The sequence below is a fragment of the Alexandromys fortis genome, unplaced genomic scaffold (assembly GCF_014885135.2).
Source record: "Alexandromys fortis isolate MF-2015 unplaced genomic scaffold, M_Fortis_MF-2015_v1.1 scaffold_196, whole genome shotgun sequence".
Lineage (NCBI taxonomy): Eukaryota > Metazoa > Chordata > Mammalia > Rodentia > Cricetidae > Alexandromys > Alexandromys fortis.
In genome coordinates, this window is record NW_026068078.1 from 200,360 (window position 1) to 221,191 (window position 20,832).

At 37.6% G+C, this 20,832-nt stretch overlaps 1 protein-coding gene across 2 annotated transcripts in view; it reads right to left on the reverse strand.

Moving 5' to 3' along the window:
• Positions 1-20,832, reverse strand: part of Unc5c (unc-5 netrin receptor C) — a 328,599-nt gene that overhangs the window by 83,481 nt on the left and 224,286 nt on the right. For both annotated transcript variants that reach the window (XM_050121748.1, XM_050121747.1), the window contains exons 3-4: positions 19,701-19,844; positions 4,081-4,184 (exon numbers count right to left, since the gene is read on the reverse strand). In XM_050121748.1, the coding sequence (XP_049977705.1) occupies positions 4,081-4,184; positions 19,701-19,844 (248 nt within the window). The remainder of the gene's footprint in view (positions 1-4,080; positions 4,185-19,700; positions 19,845-20,832) is intronic.

Below are 20,832 nucleotides of genomic sequence, written 5' to 3' on the forward strand. Positions count from 1 at the left end.
AATAGCTGAGTGTCCCTTAGCCATTTATTCTCACTGACTTCTTAGCATTCATTGGCCGTGAATTAGCACCTGATAAGATTATGTCCAAAACAGTCCAAGGTTCTTAGGACTCTTGTGACTTTGTTAAGGAAGCTGTGCAGTTATTACATATTTTTAAAACACCCCAGTCACGCAGGCAGATTGCTGAAAGAAAGAATGTAGAAAGGAGAGTAGAGAAAGAAATGTTTAGGTCTAGAGTTCTGAAATCCTGGTGTTTTGTTCCTGGGATTGAAACATTTTACTTATTTACCGATTTACGGATTAGTCCCAGAAGACACTCAAAGTCACTGTCCCTTGCCCCGGGTGGGTAAGTATTGGCTGATCCTTTCTTTACTTGAGACTTACTTTATTTCTTATTGGATAAGAGAGAGAGAGAGAGAGAGAGAGAGAGAGAGAGAGAGAGAGAGAGAGAGAGAGAGAGAGAGAGANCTATGAAAAGTAAGAGTAACCTCTGCTCAAATTTCCTCCTTGGGAGAAAATACAAGGGTTGTTGGATTGTTGGACCAGGCGGACCAGATGAAAGACAGTAACTAATGCTAGAGTGAAGCGAGGACAGCAGAACTCCATGACATTTGCCAGTACTATGGTTTGAATGTGAGACATTCCCTATAGGCTCCTGTGTTTGAGTACCCCCCCCCCCACTGACAGTTCTATTTTGCAATCTCATGGTACTTTTTGGAGGTGGAATCTTGCTGGAGGAAGTGGGTGACTGGGGCAGAGGTGTGGGCATTACGGTTTGCTATTCTGAGGGGTGGATGGGGCACTAGGGTTTGTAATACCCACTTGACTTCCTGTCCTTTCTTCTGACTGTAGCTTCAATGTGAATCACTGTCTCCTGCTTCTGCTAAAATGCCTTCCCTATTGTGTTTGACTGTATTTCCTTAAATTGTGAGCCTAGAACAAACCCCATTTCCCTGAAGTTCCTGCCTGTCAGGTGTTTGGTTACAATAGTGAGACAAGTAATGCAGCAGGTGATTTGATTAGCATTAGCAGAAGGCAATATCCTGTTTTAAATTATATTTATCTGTAGCACTAATGGTCTTCAAGCAAACCAATGACTGTAGAAAATAGAAGGTATCATGGAGATTCTCCAGCAAAAGTTCCTCCTCCATGTATCCCAGAGTGCTTAGCGTGAGCAAAATTTAGTGATTATAATATTGAGTTCAATCTTCCAGGAGTTAATAACACAATATACTAATATAAATAATGGTTGATAGTCCTTTATGGCTTTAAATAGGTTTAAGTAGTTTTCATGCACTGTTATTAAATATCACAAACACATAGTGTATAAATAGTATTATCTTTCTTACATGACTGAAAGATCTGGGTCAAAAGGGTTTAAATATTGTGCCTAAAGTGAGAGGGTAAACCATGATCATGCATGGATTCAAACCTGGACTTTTGCAAGAAAATCAATTGCTGTTCCATAGAACAGACTACAGGGTGACCAAATGGAGGAAGCCCACTGTTGTCACCTGAGCAACGGCTATGACATTATATCCACAAATGCAGTGTGTTCATAAATGAGGCTAGACTCTTTTATAAAGATGGGTGGTTTGGAGAGTTAAAAGAAAAATTTCATCTTCCTAATAACCTGCAAAGAATGTGTCTTCCTTCATGAAGCTATCCACAGGCACGTAAAAGAAAGATCACCTGACTTGGCCAGCCAAGTGTTCACTGAACAATCACTGTCTGATTTTTTTTTTCTCAGAAGCAGTAAAGCACACAGGTAATCTAGGATGACCTCCTTAGGGCTCATCTGATGATCATAAAACACAGACATTTTACCTGCTGGTTTTATATTAAGATCAGCATCTTATTTTATGCCACATTTATGCCTTCAGAATCCTTAAATAAATGAAAATAAAATACTGAATGCATTTTTTATCAGAACTAAAATGATCAAATACTCTTTTAGCTCCCAAGCTATCTCTCATCCCATTATTTTTACTTTTTTTTTTCTGTTGTTCTTGAGCACCCAGCTGCTGGAAAGTGTCATGTTAAGACAGCCATTGGCTTTCTGATCTTGGTGATTTTAATGGTGTTAAAAAGAATCTACACAGGAGTTTATTAGCCTACTTTTAAGCATGTATGTTTGATCTCTCTTCTGAATGAAAAAAAAAATAGAAAGAGAAAGTAATATGTATTAAATATAGTTCTCTGAATGTCAAATGGGTATATGATTTTTGAGCTTGCCAAATGTTAATTAGACTCTTCCCTAGTGATGATACACATAAAATTCATAGCCAATTAGTTTGAAGTCATGAATCTTCACTCCTTGACAAAGTGAACTACTTTGTTGAGATGAAAAAAAAAAAGTGTAGCATGAGTATCATGATTTCTCTGTAAGACTCTGCAAGAGTCAGGTTTTGCAAGTAGAAGCAAGGCTATGGGTGCCTATGATGCTCATTGAATGGTTAGAGGAGACGGCAAATTATGGATGTCCATGCTGCTCTAAGGATGTTCAGAACTCACAGTGGCTTTTGGAGGAGGTTTGCCTTAAAACCACAAGTAAGGCGACAGATGTACTATTGCATAACTAAAATGAAATGTTGGATAGAGAAGAGTGCCCTTCATTTCAGCCACACTAAATCAGCCCGTGTTTCGGGGAAGCAGGATGTTGATACAGTATTGTGTGATAGTGAGTGATAATCATGCAATTTCTGATATGATGCAGATGATTCCTGAGATGCCCATTATAAGCGAAAATAGTTCCCATTTTTTTCAGAGTAAAAAGGAAATACATGAAAAAGGAAATATGTGGTTTAGCAATTTAGGAACAGAAATATAAATATTATGGCAGGAAAACGGAGTCCTTTTTGTGTGTATTTTCAAATAATTTGTTTCCAGTATTAACTCAGAAGAACCAGATGCTCTGTTTGCTATTGTGAGCCTGAATACCTCAGCTGATTCCTACTTTGTACCAACCTTCAAGACTGAAAAGCCATGAGAAATCCAACAGTAAATGAATGATTTTTAATTAGTCTCTAAAAAGTTTCATATTGGTTATTTCTTGGAGAGGCAGAATTTCAGGATTTTATTGTATGAAAAATGAGTTGATGCATGTCCACTGAATCCATATTTATATCTGAATGGCAACTGGTATATGTCTTTTTCCACATATGCAATATAGAGTAAACTTTCAAATGACTTCATGAAGCTTTGAGGCTAGCAAGGACTCTTAACAAATAAACAAATGTTTTCAAATGAAAGTGTTTTGGATTTGTAGAACTCTATAGCAAATCATGTTAGGCACTCTATTCTATTAATCATGTAAAGGGAATTTTTTTTTTTAGAGGTTGAAGCTATTTGTTAACAAATAAAAGACATAGTATTAGTTTCCTTCAACAGGATACTATAACATTATGGTGAGTGTCCCCAGGGGAGCATGCATTTTCCTCTGGGTCATGCAAGGCAATTTCTCAAATACAGCCCCTTTCAAAGAGCAACACATTGTTGCTAATGAAAAGTCAAGCCAAATTAAAAAAAAAAAAAAACTTCACTAGCCATCCATAGGCTTCATTTTTCATTTAAGCAGAACCAAAGGAATTCATAAGCTAATTGATATATTACTGGGTGGACGTGATCATGTCTATAACAGTGGATATGCTCTTCTGATCTCCATGATGCCATAAAAAACAAAGAAAGTTGCATGTACAATGCAGGCTCATAAGACAGACACATATCTTTCTTACACTGATTTTTTTTACATCATCAGAATCATACAAGTGATGGCACATTTAGTCATAGCATCTCTTTCTATACATGCCAGATAAAGTAAACCACTATTTCTGATTGTTCTGAAAGAGAATGATAAAATTAAACCATGCTGCCTGTAGTTTTGTCCAGTGGGGCATTCTAATTGACTCCCAAGTCATTAATCAGTTCCTAATCAATCTGTTTTGCCAGCAGCAGGCAGTTAGGACTCCATTACCAACCATTCATCATGCCATGCCCTAATTCACTGCACCATTAGCCATGGTTTAGGCCTCTGTTAGCATAACTAAGTGCCAACTGCTAAATGCAATGCATTTCTGTTACCTCAGCCACTGGGATCCCTTCAGGTGGCCGACACTGGAGTAAGACTTCCTGTTCCAGAGACACTTCCTTTCCCAAGGGTTCCTGCTCAAACGTCTTCCGTAGATCTAGAAGGTTCAGGCAATAAAGTACATGTCAAAACTAAATAACATTAATCTTGTAGAAAGTGTCAAAACTTTACCCAATTTATTATTTTACATCGTTATAGTTTATCCATTTGTTGATATTATACCAAAATCTGAGAAGTAGTATTCTATGTGGAAGAAATTATGAAAGTTAAAGGCTTTTAACTGTACTGAATTTAATCAACAATAAAAAATATTCTATAGATCATTTTATTAAGTACTTTAAACCATTCATTGTGCTTTATTATTTCTTGGTTACCTACTGTGATGGTCACATTTTTAATTTAAAGAACCGTAATGTCTTGAATCTTAAAAAGACAAAGTTCCATATATATATTTTTTTTCTCTTACAATTGATATTATTAAGGTTATAGTAACTTCAAGATATTTTTATTCATAAATCAAAAGTGAGCTTCTGCTGAGGTTAGAAAATGGGACCCTTTGAGGATCCATAAATATGGCATATGACCTCTGGAAATGTCTTTAAAACACAAGGGAAAACAGAGGATAGTTACTGAGAATAGTCTAGAAGGAATTTAATTTCTAATCATGTAGTCGTTTTCAATGAGAAGATTAAGTATTCATTTCTTCTCAAACATGCCAAGTACCTAATTATGTGCTTGTACGGCTAGAGCTATTATAGCAAGATGAAACAGCTTTGGAAAATATACAGAGATGAAAATGTCAGAAACCAGCCTATCATCTTACAGACATCACAGGTACGTACTGTTGGAGACATCTGTAACTAACACATCCTTGAATGAGATAAATTTTTTTTAATAGTTTGGCTTTATACTCTAAATAAATTTTGTCTACTTTTCTCAAGTAAAATATATTCAGGTCATTTCTTAAGAACCTCTCAAATTTTACTTTGTAAAGTACATCTCAATTCTCTACAATACAATAGTATCTTAAGTTTAATCAGTGGGTTTCAATAAAAAAATGAATGCTCTGTCCTTTCATCTATGTCCTTGGAAAATGTATAAGAATCTATAAGAACCATTGTAGCCTACTAAATTACAGGGTGGAAATCTTAGACTCTAGACATGTGCTCTTGTATGTTCCTTCTAGAAACTACTGTCTAGAAAAAGTCACTGAGGGTAAAATTTACTTATATATTTGTTATATTGCTGCATTTCTTGACAGCAGATTCTGGTGGTTGTAAGAAAACGATGGCTGGATGTGAACTGAGGTAAGACAAGAGCCTCTCCAAAGGATGAGAGAAATGCTGTCGGAGGGGCATTCGTGAGAGGATTATCATGAAACTGAGTGTTGCGATGAATATTTAGGATTCAAATGATCATTATTATCTGAAAGATATCTTGACTATATTCCTGTTTCACAAATGAGTAATATGCTCATTAAGTTATCCATAATCTCACAGCAAAATAATGGGTACTGTATTGGAATGTGCTAACCTTTGCTTTTATATATCCTGCCACCACCACACACTTCTTTTAATCCTTTCTCATACATTTGTGCCCCCACAAGAATATAAAAATATTCTCTTTGTTACAGTAACTACTGTTTTTTTTTTATCTGCACTGAGGTGAGGGTTTTGGTAAGCATGGTTGCCAATGGGAAAAAATAGTAGCTAATAACTTTTATAGGATAAAACATTCTCTATATGGTGTGTCTTATTTGCATAAAATGACTCTGAAGAGATTCCATCTCACCTGAACTAATAACTGATACTTAAAATTACATGCTTATGGTAAAATTTGAAGTTTAAGGTGAAGATGTGTCAGATACAGAAACAAGATTTAAAAGATAAGCTGAGGCATGTTAATTAGAACCCCTTTTGCCCTGTAAGCAATGGCCAAAGCTCCAAGACCAAATAATTGAGATCATCTGCCATATTACCCTTACTATAACAGATGGATTACAGGAGGAGTGAAGAGTCAGAGTTAAGAACCAGATTGTGTACAGTGGTGGGGATAAGAGGGTCACAGACTTAGTGGATAGTTGACAACAAAAGAAGAGAGGAGAGAAATTCTTCAATGTATGTAGATTATAACTCCAGGAGATTTGGGTATTTGGAGAGCATCAGCAGGCAAGACTTGCTACATTTGGTGTTACTGCATTATATCAAAATGCAAAGTGTTGAGTTGGACAAGAAAGTGGGGAAGATAATGTTCCCTTGTTGCATACTGAGTTTAGTCTTTCTACATGATGCTCAAATGGAATTATACAGAATGCCTAGTTATAATCTACAGCCCTATTAAATTTAGGGACTTTGTCATTTCTTTGTGAAACTGTTCTTTATACATCACTATGCTTACTGTCATCACATATTTCTACTTACTATATTCTAGGATTACCTTTCTCTGATGATATGTCAAAATAAGTGGATGTAAAAAAATGCCAAATGTTCACTGCGGTGACCATCTCCTTCCCTGAGAAACACTTAGTGGGCTTGGCTGTCTCAGCATTGGCTGACACACTGGAAATCAATGCTTCTGACAGGGGACAGAACACGGCCTAAAGAAAGCAGGGCAGAAATATTGAAGCAGAAGGACTCCCAAGAAAAAATGACACAGAGAGAATGGAGAGGTGGGAGGAAACCCAAAGAGGAAGGTGACAGAGAGACTACTGGAACTAAAATTTAAGGAGAGGGTCGGAGGGCAGCAGCACAATGTGGCACAGGTATGAAGAGACGTCATTAGTTTGGGAGGTATGCGTACCTGGAGAAAGGAGCATTCTGAGCACCTACTGCACTGTTCATGATTATGGGACAGTGTGTTTGAATGCAGCATGCTGTAGTTTCTGCTAGGATATAGTACAAAGTTTGACAACGTAGATTTCTGCCACATGAGTGCACATGACTCTGGTCATTGTTTCTTGATTGAAAAAAGTTTAGCGTAGGAAACCTAGTCCATAGATGTGTCTAAACCATCAGTAGATATTAAATAATTACTTTGTCATAATGGTTGGGTTTAGGTTCTTCATGAATCTCTAATTTCTAAAATAATATTACTTTAAGCCCACAAAAATCTTCCTAATATTTTAAAAAAACTTGAATTTTGGTTTGGTTAAGGAATATAAGATAATGCTATATTGTGGCTGTGTAAGAGGAGGTGAGCAACATCCTCTGTCATTCAGAGAAATGTGATATAAGGTAGAGGAAGCCTTGCAGGCAGAGTGAACACAAGGGTGATTGAAAAATGGATATTTGTCAGCAAAGAATTAGATAGAAAACATGGCTCAGAATAATATGGGATTTCATGTCAGGGGAAAGGTGAATTCTGTCTTTGGACAACCTTTAGTATTATATAAAATAACTAACAGATTATTTTATAAGGTTATCTTGATTTTATTATTGATTTTACATATACATATAAAATCAACAATCACATATATTTACATATATGATTTAGTTATTGAGTCTACCAATTATAAGAAAATTTAGTGTTGTAATCATGAATTCAGAGAAAAGTTGACTCCTGAACATAAATATTGGCTTATTAAATCAATGAACTGAAATCCAATTAGCAGACATTAAATCAGACCTGCAATGACAGGAATATCAATTGATCATTTTCTGCTCAATCAAGGAATATCTTTTTGATCATATACATGTGTGCAAAGACTCATTTGTTATTATAGTATCTCATGGCTTTCAAATGAAACTTTTGCACAATAGTGTGGTTACAAATTATCATAGTGTGGAAAAAAGCAATACTCAGACTTCTGCAAGCATTACCTATGCTCGTTGAGAATTGTGGTTTAGGTCTTGACTTTACCACTTGACTACATAACCCTTACCTAAGTTTGTTCAGCTGTTCTAAAACAGAGCTATTTTAGGTCTACAAAAGCTACAGGGACACCTATAAAATCCTCAATGTCACATTAGAATATAGCCAAGTACCCATGTAAACATTAACCCCACACCTCATCTTTTCCAATGACATTAGTAAATTTTATCACAGTATGTCAATGTTTGGCCCTGTCACTATTACTCAAATGTGACTAATGCAAGACAAGGCTGTTACAACTATGGACTCACTAATGATTGATGGGGACTTCACAAGGTGAAGTCCAAGGATTTCCAGCTGTGGCTGATAATATATACCTCTTCTATTCAGGGCAGCCCCTGAGAATCTGGTTCTGACAAACATGACAGGTTATAGGCAAACAACTAACATCTAAGAACCACAGATTGATGATCAACTGATTGGTCTACCATATGTGCCCCAGTGCCGAATACCACAGTCATCATGGGAAGCAGAGGGTAATGAGGGAGTCATGGTCTTGAGTAGTGGCTCTAATTAGTTTAAAAATAAGTCCTTGCTGCTGATTCCACAGCATTACCAGAGCCCCTTTCCCTATTGACTGGTGACTGACCATGTATAACACAGGTCTTGAATCATCCATGTCTATCAGGACTATACATGTAACTCAAATAGCAGAAAACTAGGCAAAGATTCTTTTCCTTGAAACTTACCACTCACATGGGCCACTTTTGTCTTTCTCTAAATTTTAACAAACTTGAGTAGGAAAATGAAACAAAAGCACTCCTTTTCTCTTGCTGCCCAACTCTATTACATCTAACATAAAGGAATACTGTCTCTGAGGGCCACATCCCTAAATTAATTGCTGTTAGTGGAACAGTATTTTGAGGGTTAAATCCAATAGTTGATAAACACTATGTGGCCTCTATAGGGCCTTTACAGACCTCTACAGGTTTCTACCGCAATTTTAGATCAGTTTTCTCCTGCAATTTTAGATCATTGCTATAATTAATTCAATGTTAAAAATGTTGAAAATTAATGTTTCTTTTTTTTAAACTTTTTTTTATTGAGAAAAGGGAAAAAAAGTTTCTGCCTCCTCCCAGCCTCCCATTTCCCTCCCCCTCCTCCCACCCTTCTCCCCCTCCCACCACTCCTCTCCCCCTCCCTCTCCAGTCCAAAGAGCAGTCAGGGTTCCCTGCCCTGTGGAAAGACCAAGGTCCTCCCCCCTCCGTCCATGCCTAGGAAGGTGAACATCCAAACTGGCTAGGCTCCCACAAAGCCAGAACATGAAGTAGGATCAAAACCCCGTGCCATTGTCCTTGGCTTCTCATCAGCCCTCATTGAAAATTAATGTTTCTTATACTCTCCTTCCTGCCTTTCAGAAATCCCTGAGACTTCCCCTATAGTTACCCTACTTATGTGTTTCAGAAGCAGAAACAAAAAACAGCCAATATATTTTTGGAGGTAGGATATTTTGTAAAAATTCAGTTCTTAGTATTTTAATCAGAATCACATCATTTTAAATTTATGTTCTTTTATTTGCTTTTAGAAAGAATGTTAAGCAATAAATGTATGAGAAGGGAGACATTTTAATTAGATATAGACTATTAACACCAGAGTTAGGGAGATGAGTTTTAGATGGTTGGAAAGACAAGTTGTCATTCCTGTAACTCTTGATGACCACACACAATATAATTATCCCTACATTCTTTGCTGAAATAAAGTCATTCATTGTTCAAATGGCTACACACAGAAGCCTGAAGCTCTTCCAGGCACAGCAGGAGACGGTCATGATCAATTATGACCTATACTTGTCCGTAGAGTAGGAATGACAAATATTTGGTACCACTGCCTTCCCTTACAGCTCAGATTTCCATAACTAATCAATTATTCTTTTCCCTGTAATCACCATGTGTACTCAGTAGCCTTCTCGACATAGGATGCCCACAAGTCAGACTTAAGTGGTAGTTTTATTCAGGTGATGCTTCTGTATCTCTACCCTGGAGTTTACTACACAAAGCTTCATGACCTGAGGGGAGGAACAGCACCATTTTCTAAGAGATATAATATCACCAACCTGTTTGGATACCATATACTTTTTTTTATAGAAATGGCAGCTGAGCCTAGAACCTCATACGAACCAAGCAAGCAAAAACTCTCACTAGGCTATATCTCCAATACCCTTAAAGTCTTTATATTTTGAGAAAGGGTGTCATTAATTTGCCCAGGTTGTCACCGAATGACTTCTATCATTCAATTTACTCCACAAGTTGGCAATTCTTCTGCTTCAGCCTTCCATCACCTGGGATCACAGATCTGCACCTCCAGACCTAGCTCCCTGCTTATCTAACCCCTGAAAGTGTTTCAAGTTCAAGTATACCTTCAAGCATGGTGCATATTACACAGTAGGTCTTCAGAAAAATCTAGAGTTTAATTAAATGTCCCAAATAATCTGGCAGCCTCCTTTAGTGAAGGATGGGGGTGGGGGGATTTCTCTTTTGCTATAAAACTCCCAACTCTCATAGTCCAGTTCACTGACTTTATGTATTGTGTGTCTGGGATCTTGAGAGGTTAATTCACTTGTTCAAGCTATTCACTTGAGTGGTCTATACCACATGTGGATTTGGGGATGGTGGTGCATGTTGGTGTAGCCCCTCCATGTTGACACAGCACATTACACAGGTCTAGAGGGCAGAGATTTGAGATAGGTTTCATTTAGTCATCAGGAAGGAGCTGGCAGGGTAACAATTCTTCCAGATGCTTTTAATGAGTGGCCACAGTTTTGCCACTGATGCTGCTGGCTGTGAGCATATTTTGACTTGTGGCTACATCTCTTTTTGCTTTAGTGGTTGCATTGCTTCTGAATTTTCATCTAAGTCCAACATCCCTTTCCCTTACTCCTTCTATATGATAATCTCTGATCTCTTGGTTCTTCATCATTAAAAATTTTTTCTTAGATGCCGTCTCTTAGATACCCATCTGTCTTGCCCCCTAAAGCTTCAAGTGTTCAGAATAACGGCCATAGCATTAACTCATTTAACTTTCACCAAGAAGTTGAACTTCAGACATTAGCTTACCTTTCTAACTAAGCTTGTTTCAACAAAATGGCTCTAGATTAACATACACCCTGAACTTCATGGACATTTATATTGCAGTGATGGTCTACTGACCACTTTCAATCATTTTGACAGACATCTGACCCCACACGAATTAAACACAGTAGCTCTTCTACTGTATTACTTCTCAACTAATTCCTTTTACAAGTGCTATGGGCAGAGGCACTGAATACACTTTTGATTAAAGAAAATGTTTTACTGTATTTTCAAAGTGCTCCTTTGTCAAATAAAATAATTCCCCAGTCACATGAGACATTAATACTTGTGTTCTTAGAAGGAAAAAAAATGTACCTGGCCTCCATTGATGATGTAAGGGGCTAATCATGTTGTCACAGTAGAGTAGAATTTATGCTTAAACCACAAAATTTGACTGCTAACAGGAAATAACTGCTGAGAACCAAGCAACAGCATATTTGGGGAGAGTTAGATTCATCTTCAGAGCTTTGGGCACTCACTAAAAGTGAAAAATGCCTGACTTAATATCTTAGGGTTTGAAAAGTTTACCATGGTTTTGTCTCCCAGAGACAGATTATCAGAATTGTAGTGTTTACAAAAATCATAAAATATTTGTTTGGATGCAAACCTTCCTAGACCTGGATGGAGGGGTGAGGACCTTGGACTTCCCAGAGGGCAGGGAACCCTGACTGCTCTTTGGACTGGAGAGGGAGGGGGAGGGGGAGGGAAATTGGAGGAGGTGGAAAGTTTTAATTAAAAATAAATAAATAAAAATATTAATAAAAATAAAAATATTATATTAAACTCGTATTACTTATAATTGAAAATTCAGGAAGACCAAATCAACTCCTCACATTGGCTATCATGGACTATAAAGTCAATAATTGTTCATCTGACTGTAGCTGTGTGCACTTATATAGACTGCAGCCAGAAAGAAGACTTTGCTTTAGTTTCAGATCCATCAACAAGTAAAAGGGACACTCAAGCTAGTTTCCTAATGTTTCTACTCCTCCAGTTTGTTATTGACAAAATGTGGGTGACCATAGGCTTCTGTAATAGGATTCCTGGGGAATCAGAGTGGCTAGAACACAGTTAGACACAGTGTAAGGATTCAGTGATGTTGGTTACCAGCACAGTATTGTAAGAAGAATGAGGGAAGGTAATAGATTTTGACTCTGTTTTTTGTAACCCCATTTTGCTGTTTCAGAGCTAAAGTTTTTGGCCCTTCTTAATAATTGGCCATGAGAACTTCTCCAAAATCACAGTTCATACCTGAGGAGAGAGGTCAGGGCAGCATCTGGAAGCATATCGCAAGAGGGCCTGCTGGCAATGCCTTTAATGTACCAGGGCCTGCTCTCCTTCATTGCACTGAGATCATTTAAACTGATGAATCTCAAGTGAATATCGTCCCTGAAGTAAAGTTGTACCACCCCAGCCATTCTTTCTTATTTCTTGACTTTAGGGCATTTATAGGACAAATACATTTGTATTCAGATAGTCTTGCTGAAGGGTGCTTTAGAAAAAATATTTTAGAGTTAGAAGTCCAAATGACATCCATTACAAAAAAGGGGAAGAGAACAATAGCCATGCAAGCCACACTTTTGTATTCATACTGCATCTTTAGTTTCAGAAAAAAATGATTAGATGTCATCTCAATATTTTTAAAGGTATGTCTTAGGGATAAATAATAAGAAATATGCCACCTTTATAGATGAGGAACCTGACATTCCGAAATGTTATGGTTTTCTTTGCTGAGTACAAGAAAAATGCAATGCTTGCAGATAATACATTGGCAATTAAACATTTAAGCCATAAACTTCTATTTTCTTATATATAAAACACACTTTAATGTCGAATTTCAGTCCTGTGGGTTACATACCCTACCTAAAAAAGGGATGGATGACTTTCCCCAGAATGTAACTATGAAACAGCTTTTTATCAGTTACTTGTCTACCTCCCATAATAAATGTGGCTTATAAATGCCCACGAGTTTGTGAGGTATCATGAAATTTGAGAGCTTTTGCCCAAAGACAAAAGCACACGTATTTAAGAAAATACATCAGCTGTGGGCACTAGCTTTTTATCTTACCATATAAACCACAGTAAACTGTTTACTGCTACATAACTATTGAATTCTAAATAAAACAAGGGTACAGTTGTTAAAAAAATCCCTCCCTTATATAACAATGTCTAAACTATGTAGTTAATCTCTTTGAAATCAAAATATGGACCCTGTCATTTATAACAGGACATTGGGAGCTTAAGGATTGCCTAAAGAACTAGACCCAAAACTAAGAACTGCACATTAGTGAATAAGCTATTTATTTTGGTATTGATAAATCTGCTATATTCTGCCAAGACATTCAGTAGAAAGGTATTAAGTTCATGGTATGGTCCATGTCATTTAGAATGCCTAGTTCAAGAAATACATTATTAGGCTAAATTGTTCAATAATTTTTTATGCTAAGTAGTACAAGCAAATAGGATATTGGACTGTAACATGAAAGGGTCTAAGATATGATTTTTATGAACATACAAAGCAACATGACCACTTTAAGTGATATAAAGATATTGCATGTACCTTTAAGTGAAGATATCTGAACTGCTAATATATTCGTTCCTTTGTAACAGTGTTAAGACCTACTCTGTTCCAGCTATATTTTGTTCTAGATATATTTGGTTCATCATTAAACAATAAAAAATCTTTGTTTACATGGATTTGACTTTCTAAGAGAGTCGTGAGGGATAAAATATAAACTATGGGCATATAACACATGAAGGAGTGTGTACTTGAAGTCGCTAAGTGCTGGTGAAAATAAAGAGGAGAGAGCTTATGGGAACCTATGGGAAGCGCAGAGGCAATCATTTCCTAGAGATGTCCTTGAGTTCCTCAGAAAACAAACTTGTTTTACTAAGTGTACATAAAAAATAATTACAGAATTGCCCCATCAGTATGCCCAATATTTTCGTCTATTTGTTATCTTCATTTTTTTACCACAGTCATATGCCTGAAAGGAATCAGTTTTAGGCATTGGGGTTACAACACCAAAGCAAAAAAAAAAAATCCTTCAACTTTGGAGGGGGTGCATTCTTCTAGGGGAAATAAGCAGCATAAAAGAAAGTCAATAAAAGGGGCTGGAGAGATGGCTCAGTGGTTAAGAGCATTGCCTGCTCTTCCAAAGGTCCTGAGTTCAATTCCCAGCAACCATATGGTGGCTCACAACCATCTGTAATGAAGTCTGGCGCCCTCTTCTGGCCGCAGGCATATGGACAGAACAGTGTATAAATAAATAAAAAAAAAAGTCAATAAAAAAGGAGAACATATAAAGACAAATATGTGCTTAAATGAATGACAGGGTTGGGGCCTGATGGCAACACAGTGTTGTCATCTCCTCTCTTATTTGTTCTCAGTGTATTGATTAAAGCATAAATTTGGGTCATGTAGAACTTTTTACTCTCTGCTTTAAGATTTCTTTACACATAAAGTGTGAATAATAATCTCACTCATCACAGAGTCCTTGCAAGGACTGACCAGCCATTACACGTACAGTGAGTACTTCAGTAACACTTCTATTAATACTATTATGGTCATTCTATAGATTATGTGTCCTGACTAGCCATGTGAAACTTTGGAGCATATGCCCTTAGGGCAATTTTAATTGAGAGGTTCTATAAAGTATGTACAGTACAGAACCCAACGATTAGTATGAAAGTTGTTAATATTTCATTGATATGTGTTTCTATGCATTATGTGGTTGAAAAGCTCATGTACACATGAAATTAAACAAAATACATTACTAAACTTGATTTAATTTGCTTATACGTTTACTTTTGAAAGCATAGACATTAGTAGAGTTTAGGTGACTGCTGTAGCTGACGTCACATTTCTATCAGTGACAGGTATCCTAAAACAGTGCTGTAAATGCTACGGAATCCCAAACATGAGCAAGGTTGGTGCAAACTTCCAGGAGGGTCAAAAGGCAATTCTGACAATGTGGAAAGGCCCAGTGAGCTGTGGGAAGAAGGCATAAAGGTCACCTTGGTTCTCCTCTATTCTTTCCAACAACTGCCTGACACTACACGTCTGTTGTCAGTAGCCCCTGTGGGACGACTGTGACTTAGAGGTTATTGCATGTGGCTGAAGAGGTATCCCAGTAATCTGTCCTGAATTTCTAGGAAGATGGATTTTCCTTGCACACACATCCTACTGTCACAACATTTGTAGGAGAGCAGTTCGCCCGTGGCTCACTCTTCTATCTTCAGGCATGGGGAGGAATTATGGCCCTTCATTGTGTGCATCAGGAGACAGTTTCAGCCTTCTGGATTGACAGCTGAGACAGACATCAAGGGATGAAGGAAGAAGAGAATTTTTCATTCTCAGAATTTGCTTAGCATGTGTAAGTTTTAAAACAAGTGAATAGAATAATTGGAATTGTGGAAGCTGGTAGAATGGGCACTTGCTTTCATTCACGGAGCACTTGATTTGTGTCCTGGCACTCTGCGACAAGCTTGCAAAATTTATTTCCTTTAATCTCAAGGTAATCTTATCATTTTCCTGTCATAGTTCATGGTATTAAGGTGCAGAAAGGTTAAACAATGAGACCAATGTCTTACTTGTTGGTGATGGAACAAGGATTTGAACATAATACAGCCTGATCTGGAGGAAAGTGCCCTTAACTGTTGCGTTTATAGTTGCTCTTTTCATATCGTTCCCTTCTTCCAAAATCACAACACAGAACAGCCACCATCACTACCCCTGCTGTAGCATCTATAACAGCAAGAATATTGATCCTAAATCTTCCCTTGACAGCACTGCTCAACAGTTTGCTTGGATTCTCCTTTCCTCACTTATACTTTGAGGTTCTCTATTCTTTGAAATAGAAACATGTGTGATGGGTGCTGGAGTATGTCCTTGGATGTTTGCTGAGGGCATTTCCCTCTGCAGGGGAAGTTATCCCCAGCCGGGAAAACTGACACCTCTAGTATAAATGAAGGAGTTTTATCAGGGAAGGTATGTTTGCAATTAATTTGCTAAATATTTACTTTTAAGTTTCTCATTTTTCCTTTGTTCATATTGTGTCAGTAGGTTTTTATTTCGTTGAGTTTAGATATGTGAACTGTTGGCCATAAACATTAATAGTTCATTCATTTCTCTTCGTACATTTCTGAAAACAGATTTTTTTAATGAAAGAATGATGGAGGAGGATAGATATATTAAGGGTAGAGCTTACTGGTTACAGTGATTTAACCTTTGTTCTATGATGATGTTCCACTGTGACAAATATAAGCTGGAATTGCTGCTTATGTGATGAATATCCACCCTGTATCACGAATCAGAGCACATTGGAATTCAAAACTCATTTGGTGTGGGGAAGACTCAGAAATCCACAAACATGCTGCTTGAGGAAGGTTGACTTGGTAGGGGGCACCCTTGACAGAGAGAGAGTGAAGTCCTTTCTTTGAGTTTCATCATGTTTAATACTTATGTAAATCAATAGTCATGAATGAGATGGTATACTTTGGCCACATGTGTGAGTTCATTTAATTACAAAATTATAGGCAAACCACTCTTGAGAATTATCAAGAGAAGGAGAAGTTTCCAGAGAAGAGCTTGGCCTCTGATTGTTTTAAAATATTAAACTCTTTGAAAACAAGGAGTTAAAGAGTGAAGTTTAAAAATTATAGCACATAAAGATAGGTTTTATATATACATATCTAATTTTGATATAGAAAATAAAGGTAAGAATTTACACATTTCTATATAAAATTGAAAACACGATCTTTTAAATAATCTATGGACCTACAAAAGTTATTAGATGAGAATCCATTGTGTGGAACTCTGCAGCCTTTGGAATAATTAATTAATCAATTAATTATCGATTAATTTGGTATCAAGTCTAGGCTGCAATTTTAAATATTTACTGTGCTTAGCACTCATGAGTATGTAGAGAAGTGGGGTAAAGGCTAATGTCCGTCACACTTCTCTTTTCAGTGTAATTAATAGCTAATTTTGAATTAATTTAAATTTTATATGAAGATCATGGGGAAGTCCCATTGGAGGGTCTTTCAAGCCTGATCCCATCTGTAGGTGGTACTGGTGATGAAGCCCTCCTTCCTTTTTGTGAACTGGGTGAAGAAGCTTGTGGGAGTAGGAAGTGAAGAGGGAATCCATATCCTTTGACTAGTCAATGTGGAGAAACAGAGGCCCCTTGTTTCCTTTGTCTGAAGGGCCATCCCAGCTCCAGGCCTTCCTGTGGATTGCCAATAGTGCAATTCCTCCCTCTGCCCAATCTGACTAATTCAATCCTCAACCTAACGTCTGTAAAAACCTTTGTATGTTGTTCCTAAGAGCTGTTGTTAATAGTTATCCTTTAAGAGTGTCTCATAGCTATTTAATGGGGAATACACTTAGGACATAAAACAAATCTCTATACAGAGAGGAATATTCATCCTCAGGGTTTTCAGGAGCTCCACAGAGAGTTCTTCATCAGGAGTTCCAGTCAGTCACATCTACTAAACATATATTATACCCTAGGCATTGTTCTAAGCCCTGAAGACACAAGGTTATGCAAGATAGAATTCTTCACTGCAAGGCTCACGTTATTGGGAAACAGAACACTGCAGCAAAGAAAGACAAACAAGCCAACAAAGACAAAGTGAGCTGGAAACAGAGAGAGGGCAAGGATGAGTGAGACCTTGTCAAATGTTTCACATTTTGTGAATCAAAGTTTTCGACCTGTCCTTTCACACCCACATCCCAACACTCAACAGAAGCCTTTATTTTCATGTTTGGATTGGTGTAGAATCCTGATCTCAGCCACTTCCCTGCTACCTTCTGTGCCAGCGCCACACAGGACCCAAGTAGAAGATGCCTACTTTTAGATTTGTCCTTCATCATTGCTTCTCTCTAGTGTGCAGTCAGTGATTCTGTGAACGGGGAGAGAGAGAGAGAGAGAGAGAGAGAGAGAGAGAGAGAGAGGGAGGGAGAGAGAGAGAGACAGAGATAGAGACAGAGATAGAGACAGAGACAGAAACTACTTTTACTGAGATTCTGAATGTGTGTGGACTTCTATTGAGATTCTGAACCATACTAAACCCTCAATGTCCAACACCTACCAAGTCCTAACTTTTCACCTTCTCACTTTCACTGAATCCCAGGCCTTACTTTTCTCTTGTGATTTGGGAATCTCAGTGTTTGTACTTGTCAGCTGCAGCTCTCTATACATAACTCCTTCCCTCCTGCAGCCAGGATGAGCAGGGAATCAGAGCTCAGTTTTAGAGCGGACATGACCTCCTTCTCCCAAGCACATCATCTCTACTGGCCCTGTTTCTTTTAGTTCACAGCACACATCACCTGTCCCTACCTGCTCATTATTTTATCTTGAGTTTACCTTGTCTCACTAGGTTACTCCTAAAGTATAAAACTGTCCAAGGACAGAAAAAAAAAAATCTTGATTAGATGTTTGCTGAAGAAATTAGCCTTTAAGAATCGTGAAGGTAAATACAGGCTGAAACAAAAAGGCATGAATTACAGTTGAAGGGCAAGGAAACTGAAATAGTCCAGACTCAAATAACATTAGAGAGCCTAGTGGTTAGAGCTGGTGGCTTTGCTAACAAAGATAGAACACAGCATGTAGTTGTTACACCTATGCTGTGTCTCCCTGCCCAATGCATATGCTGGATCACAACTTTCAGCAGCTTCGAATGTGACGGCATTTGGAAAACGAGGCCTTTAAAGAGGTGATTAACTTAAAATAAGGCTTCCTGGATGGGTCACAATCCAAACTGGCTTGCGTCTCATAAGAAAGAGAAATGTAGACACATAAAGAGATACCAGGGAAGGATCCCATGAGTCCTTTGAGGACTCATCAAGAAGGCAACTGTGTACAAGGTATAGAGAGGCCTGAAGGAGAAATCAAGCCTGCTGACACCTTGATCTTGGACCTCTAACCTTCAAAAGTAAACCAAAGGAAATTTCTGATTTTTATGCCACCTAGTCTCTATTGTTTTGGTATAGAATTTTTTTATTAATCAGGCTACAATGATTTTGTAAAATGCAGTTTTACAAGTTCAGCAAATAAAACATGGATTGCAGTGTTTCCATCATTTGTTAGAAAACCTGTCAACATGGCAATGTAATATAGGCTCTATCAGCCTTCCACCCTATTCCAGACGGAAGGCTACATGTTGAGAAGGGCTCTATGGAGGTAAGGACAAAAATATTCCGTACATTTCATTGATTATCCTTGTTTGAGAGGCATCTTTACCCTCTTTCTGAACTGCAATGTTTTAGAAATTAACATTTTGGGAGTGTGTTCCAATGCACTAGAACAGCTTCAGCATAAGTAGGGAACCCTGGCCTGGAAATTTCTAGTTCCCATAGAAACACTGTTCAATAATTAAACAAACAAACAAACAAACAGATGAGAGACAGAATGAAAGACAACACTTGATTCTCCCATAGTCTGATGGCCACCAGATCTAAAAACATCCGGAAACTTAATGAGTTCCTCAGTATTTTGAATGAAAAAAATTGAGGTGATTTCAGAGGAACTATGTTTCAAATGCAGAACTCTAGGGACAGTTTTGGAATGGGGATGCTGACTAGAGTTTTTTGATGTCAGATCAAGCACTGTCTAAGCTTTAGAGCATTCCCATCAATTTGGACCCAAGCATGTCCACATGCAATAACTCACAGGCAATGCGCACATACGCCTTCCGACTCTTCGTAGTGCCTGCTGAACTCCAGGCCACACACTGGCACCAGTAATCTTCGGGCCCAAACAATTCCTCTACTTGCTGGCGTGAAATCTCAATGCTCACTTCCCTCACAATGAGACCTGATAAGAGAAACAAAAGTTCAAGTCAAGAGAGGACCTGCCTGTCCATAACACATAAAACAAGCGTACTTGTGCCCCACCCAGGGATCCCACTTGAAGCCATAGATTACCACCCAGATATTGCCTCCCACCCATCATTTTCGGGGTGGGAGGATTCCAGTTACTGTACTCCATATATTTATTCTTTTGTTTGCGATTTCAAGTCTTCAATATTCACCTGATGATGAAAGTAGTGAATCTATAACCCCACAAAATAGCATTTCCTCTTATCTAACCCAATAATATTCATCTCCTCCCCAGCTATATCTCTGTTAAAATACTAAAATGGTATCATCTTGCCTTTCATGTTTCCTCATGATTCTACTTTATTTATATAGGTTGTGGCTAAGAAGCCCAGATATTGTCAACAGCTTTACACAATGGAGCCTTCCTAGTCCCTCAAGAAAGGAAAGAAACTAACCTAAATCTATAAAGTCAGTGGTGATCATTTAAAAACCACTTTAACATATGATAGCACATCTTTTTTTAAAAATACATTATACTCTCAGTTAAACTAAAGAATACATGACTTTTAAAAGGTTTTTCTGTATAATGCTTTGAAAACTCACATGTTTATCTGTAAAGGTAATGTGGTTGAAATCCCAAAGAAGTGTCTTCAGCTACAGTGTTGAAATAATTCCAAGTTTTGTATTTTGAGTAACAAAAATTGAACCAAGGATTACCATTTCAATGGTATTTATTTGAGGTATTAAGATGATTTCAGAGATTCATTCTGCAATGTCTTTTTGCACTGACCAGGAGAGATTAACTGAGTGATAAATGTGGGCAACTGCCTCTTCACCTGGAGATTGAATGCACATATTTCCAGATAAAGTTTTCATTGAGAGCAATAACACAACACCCACAGGGAGCAAAAAAAAAAATTACCTTGAGCCAAGTATGGACACAGTAAGAATGATAGAATGAATTGCTTTTGTTTATTAACTTT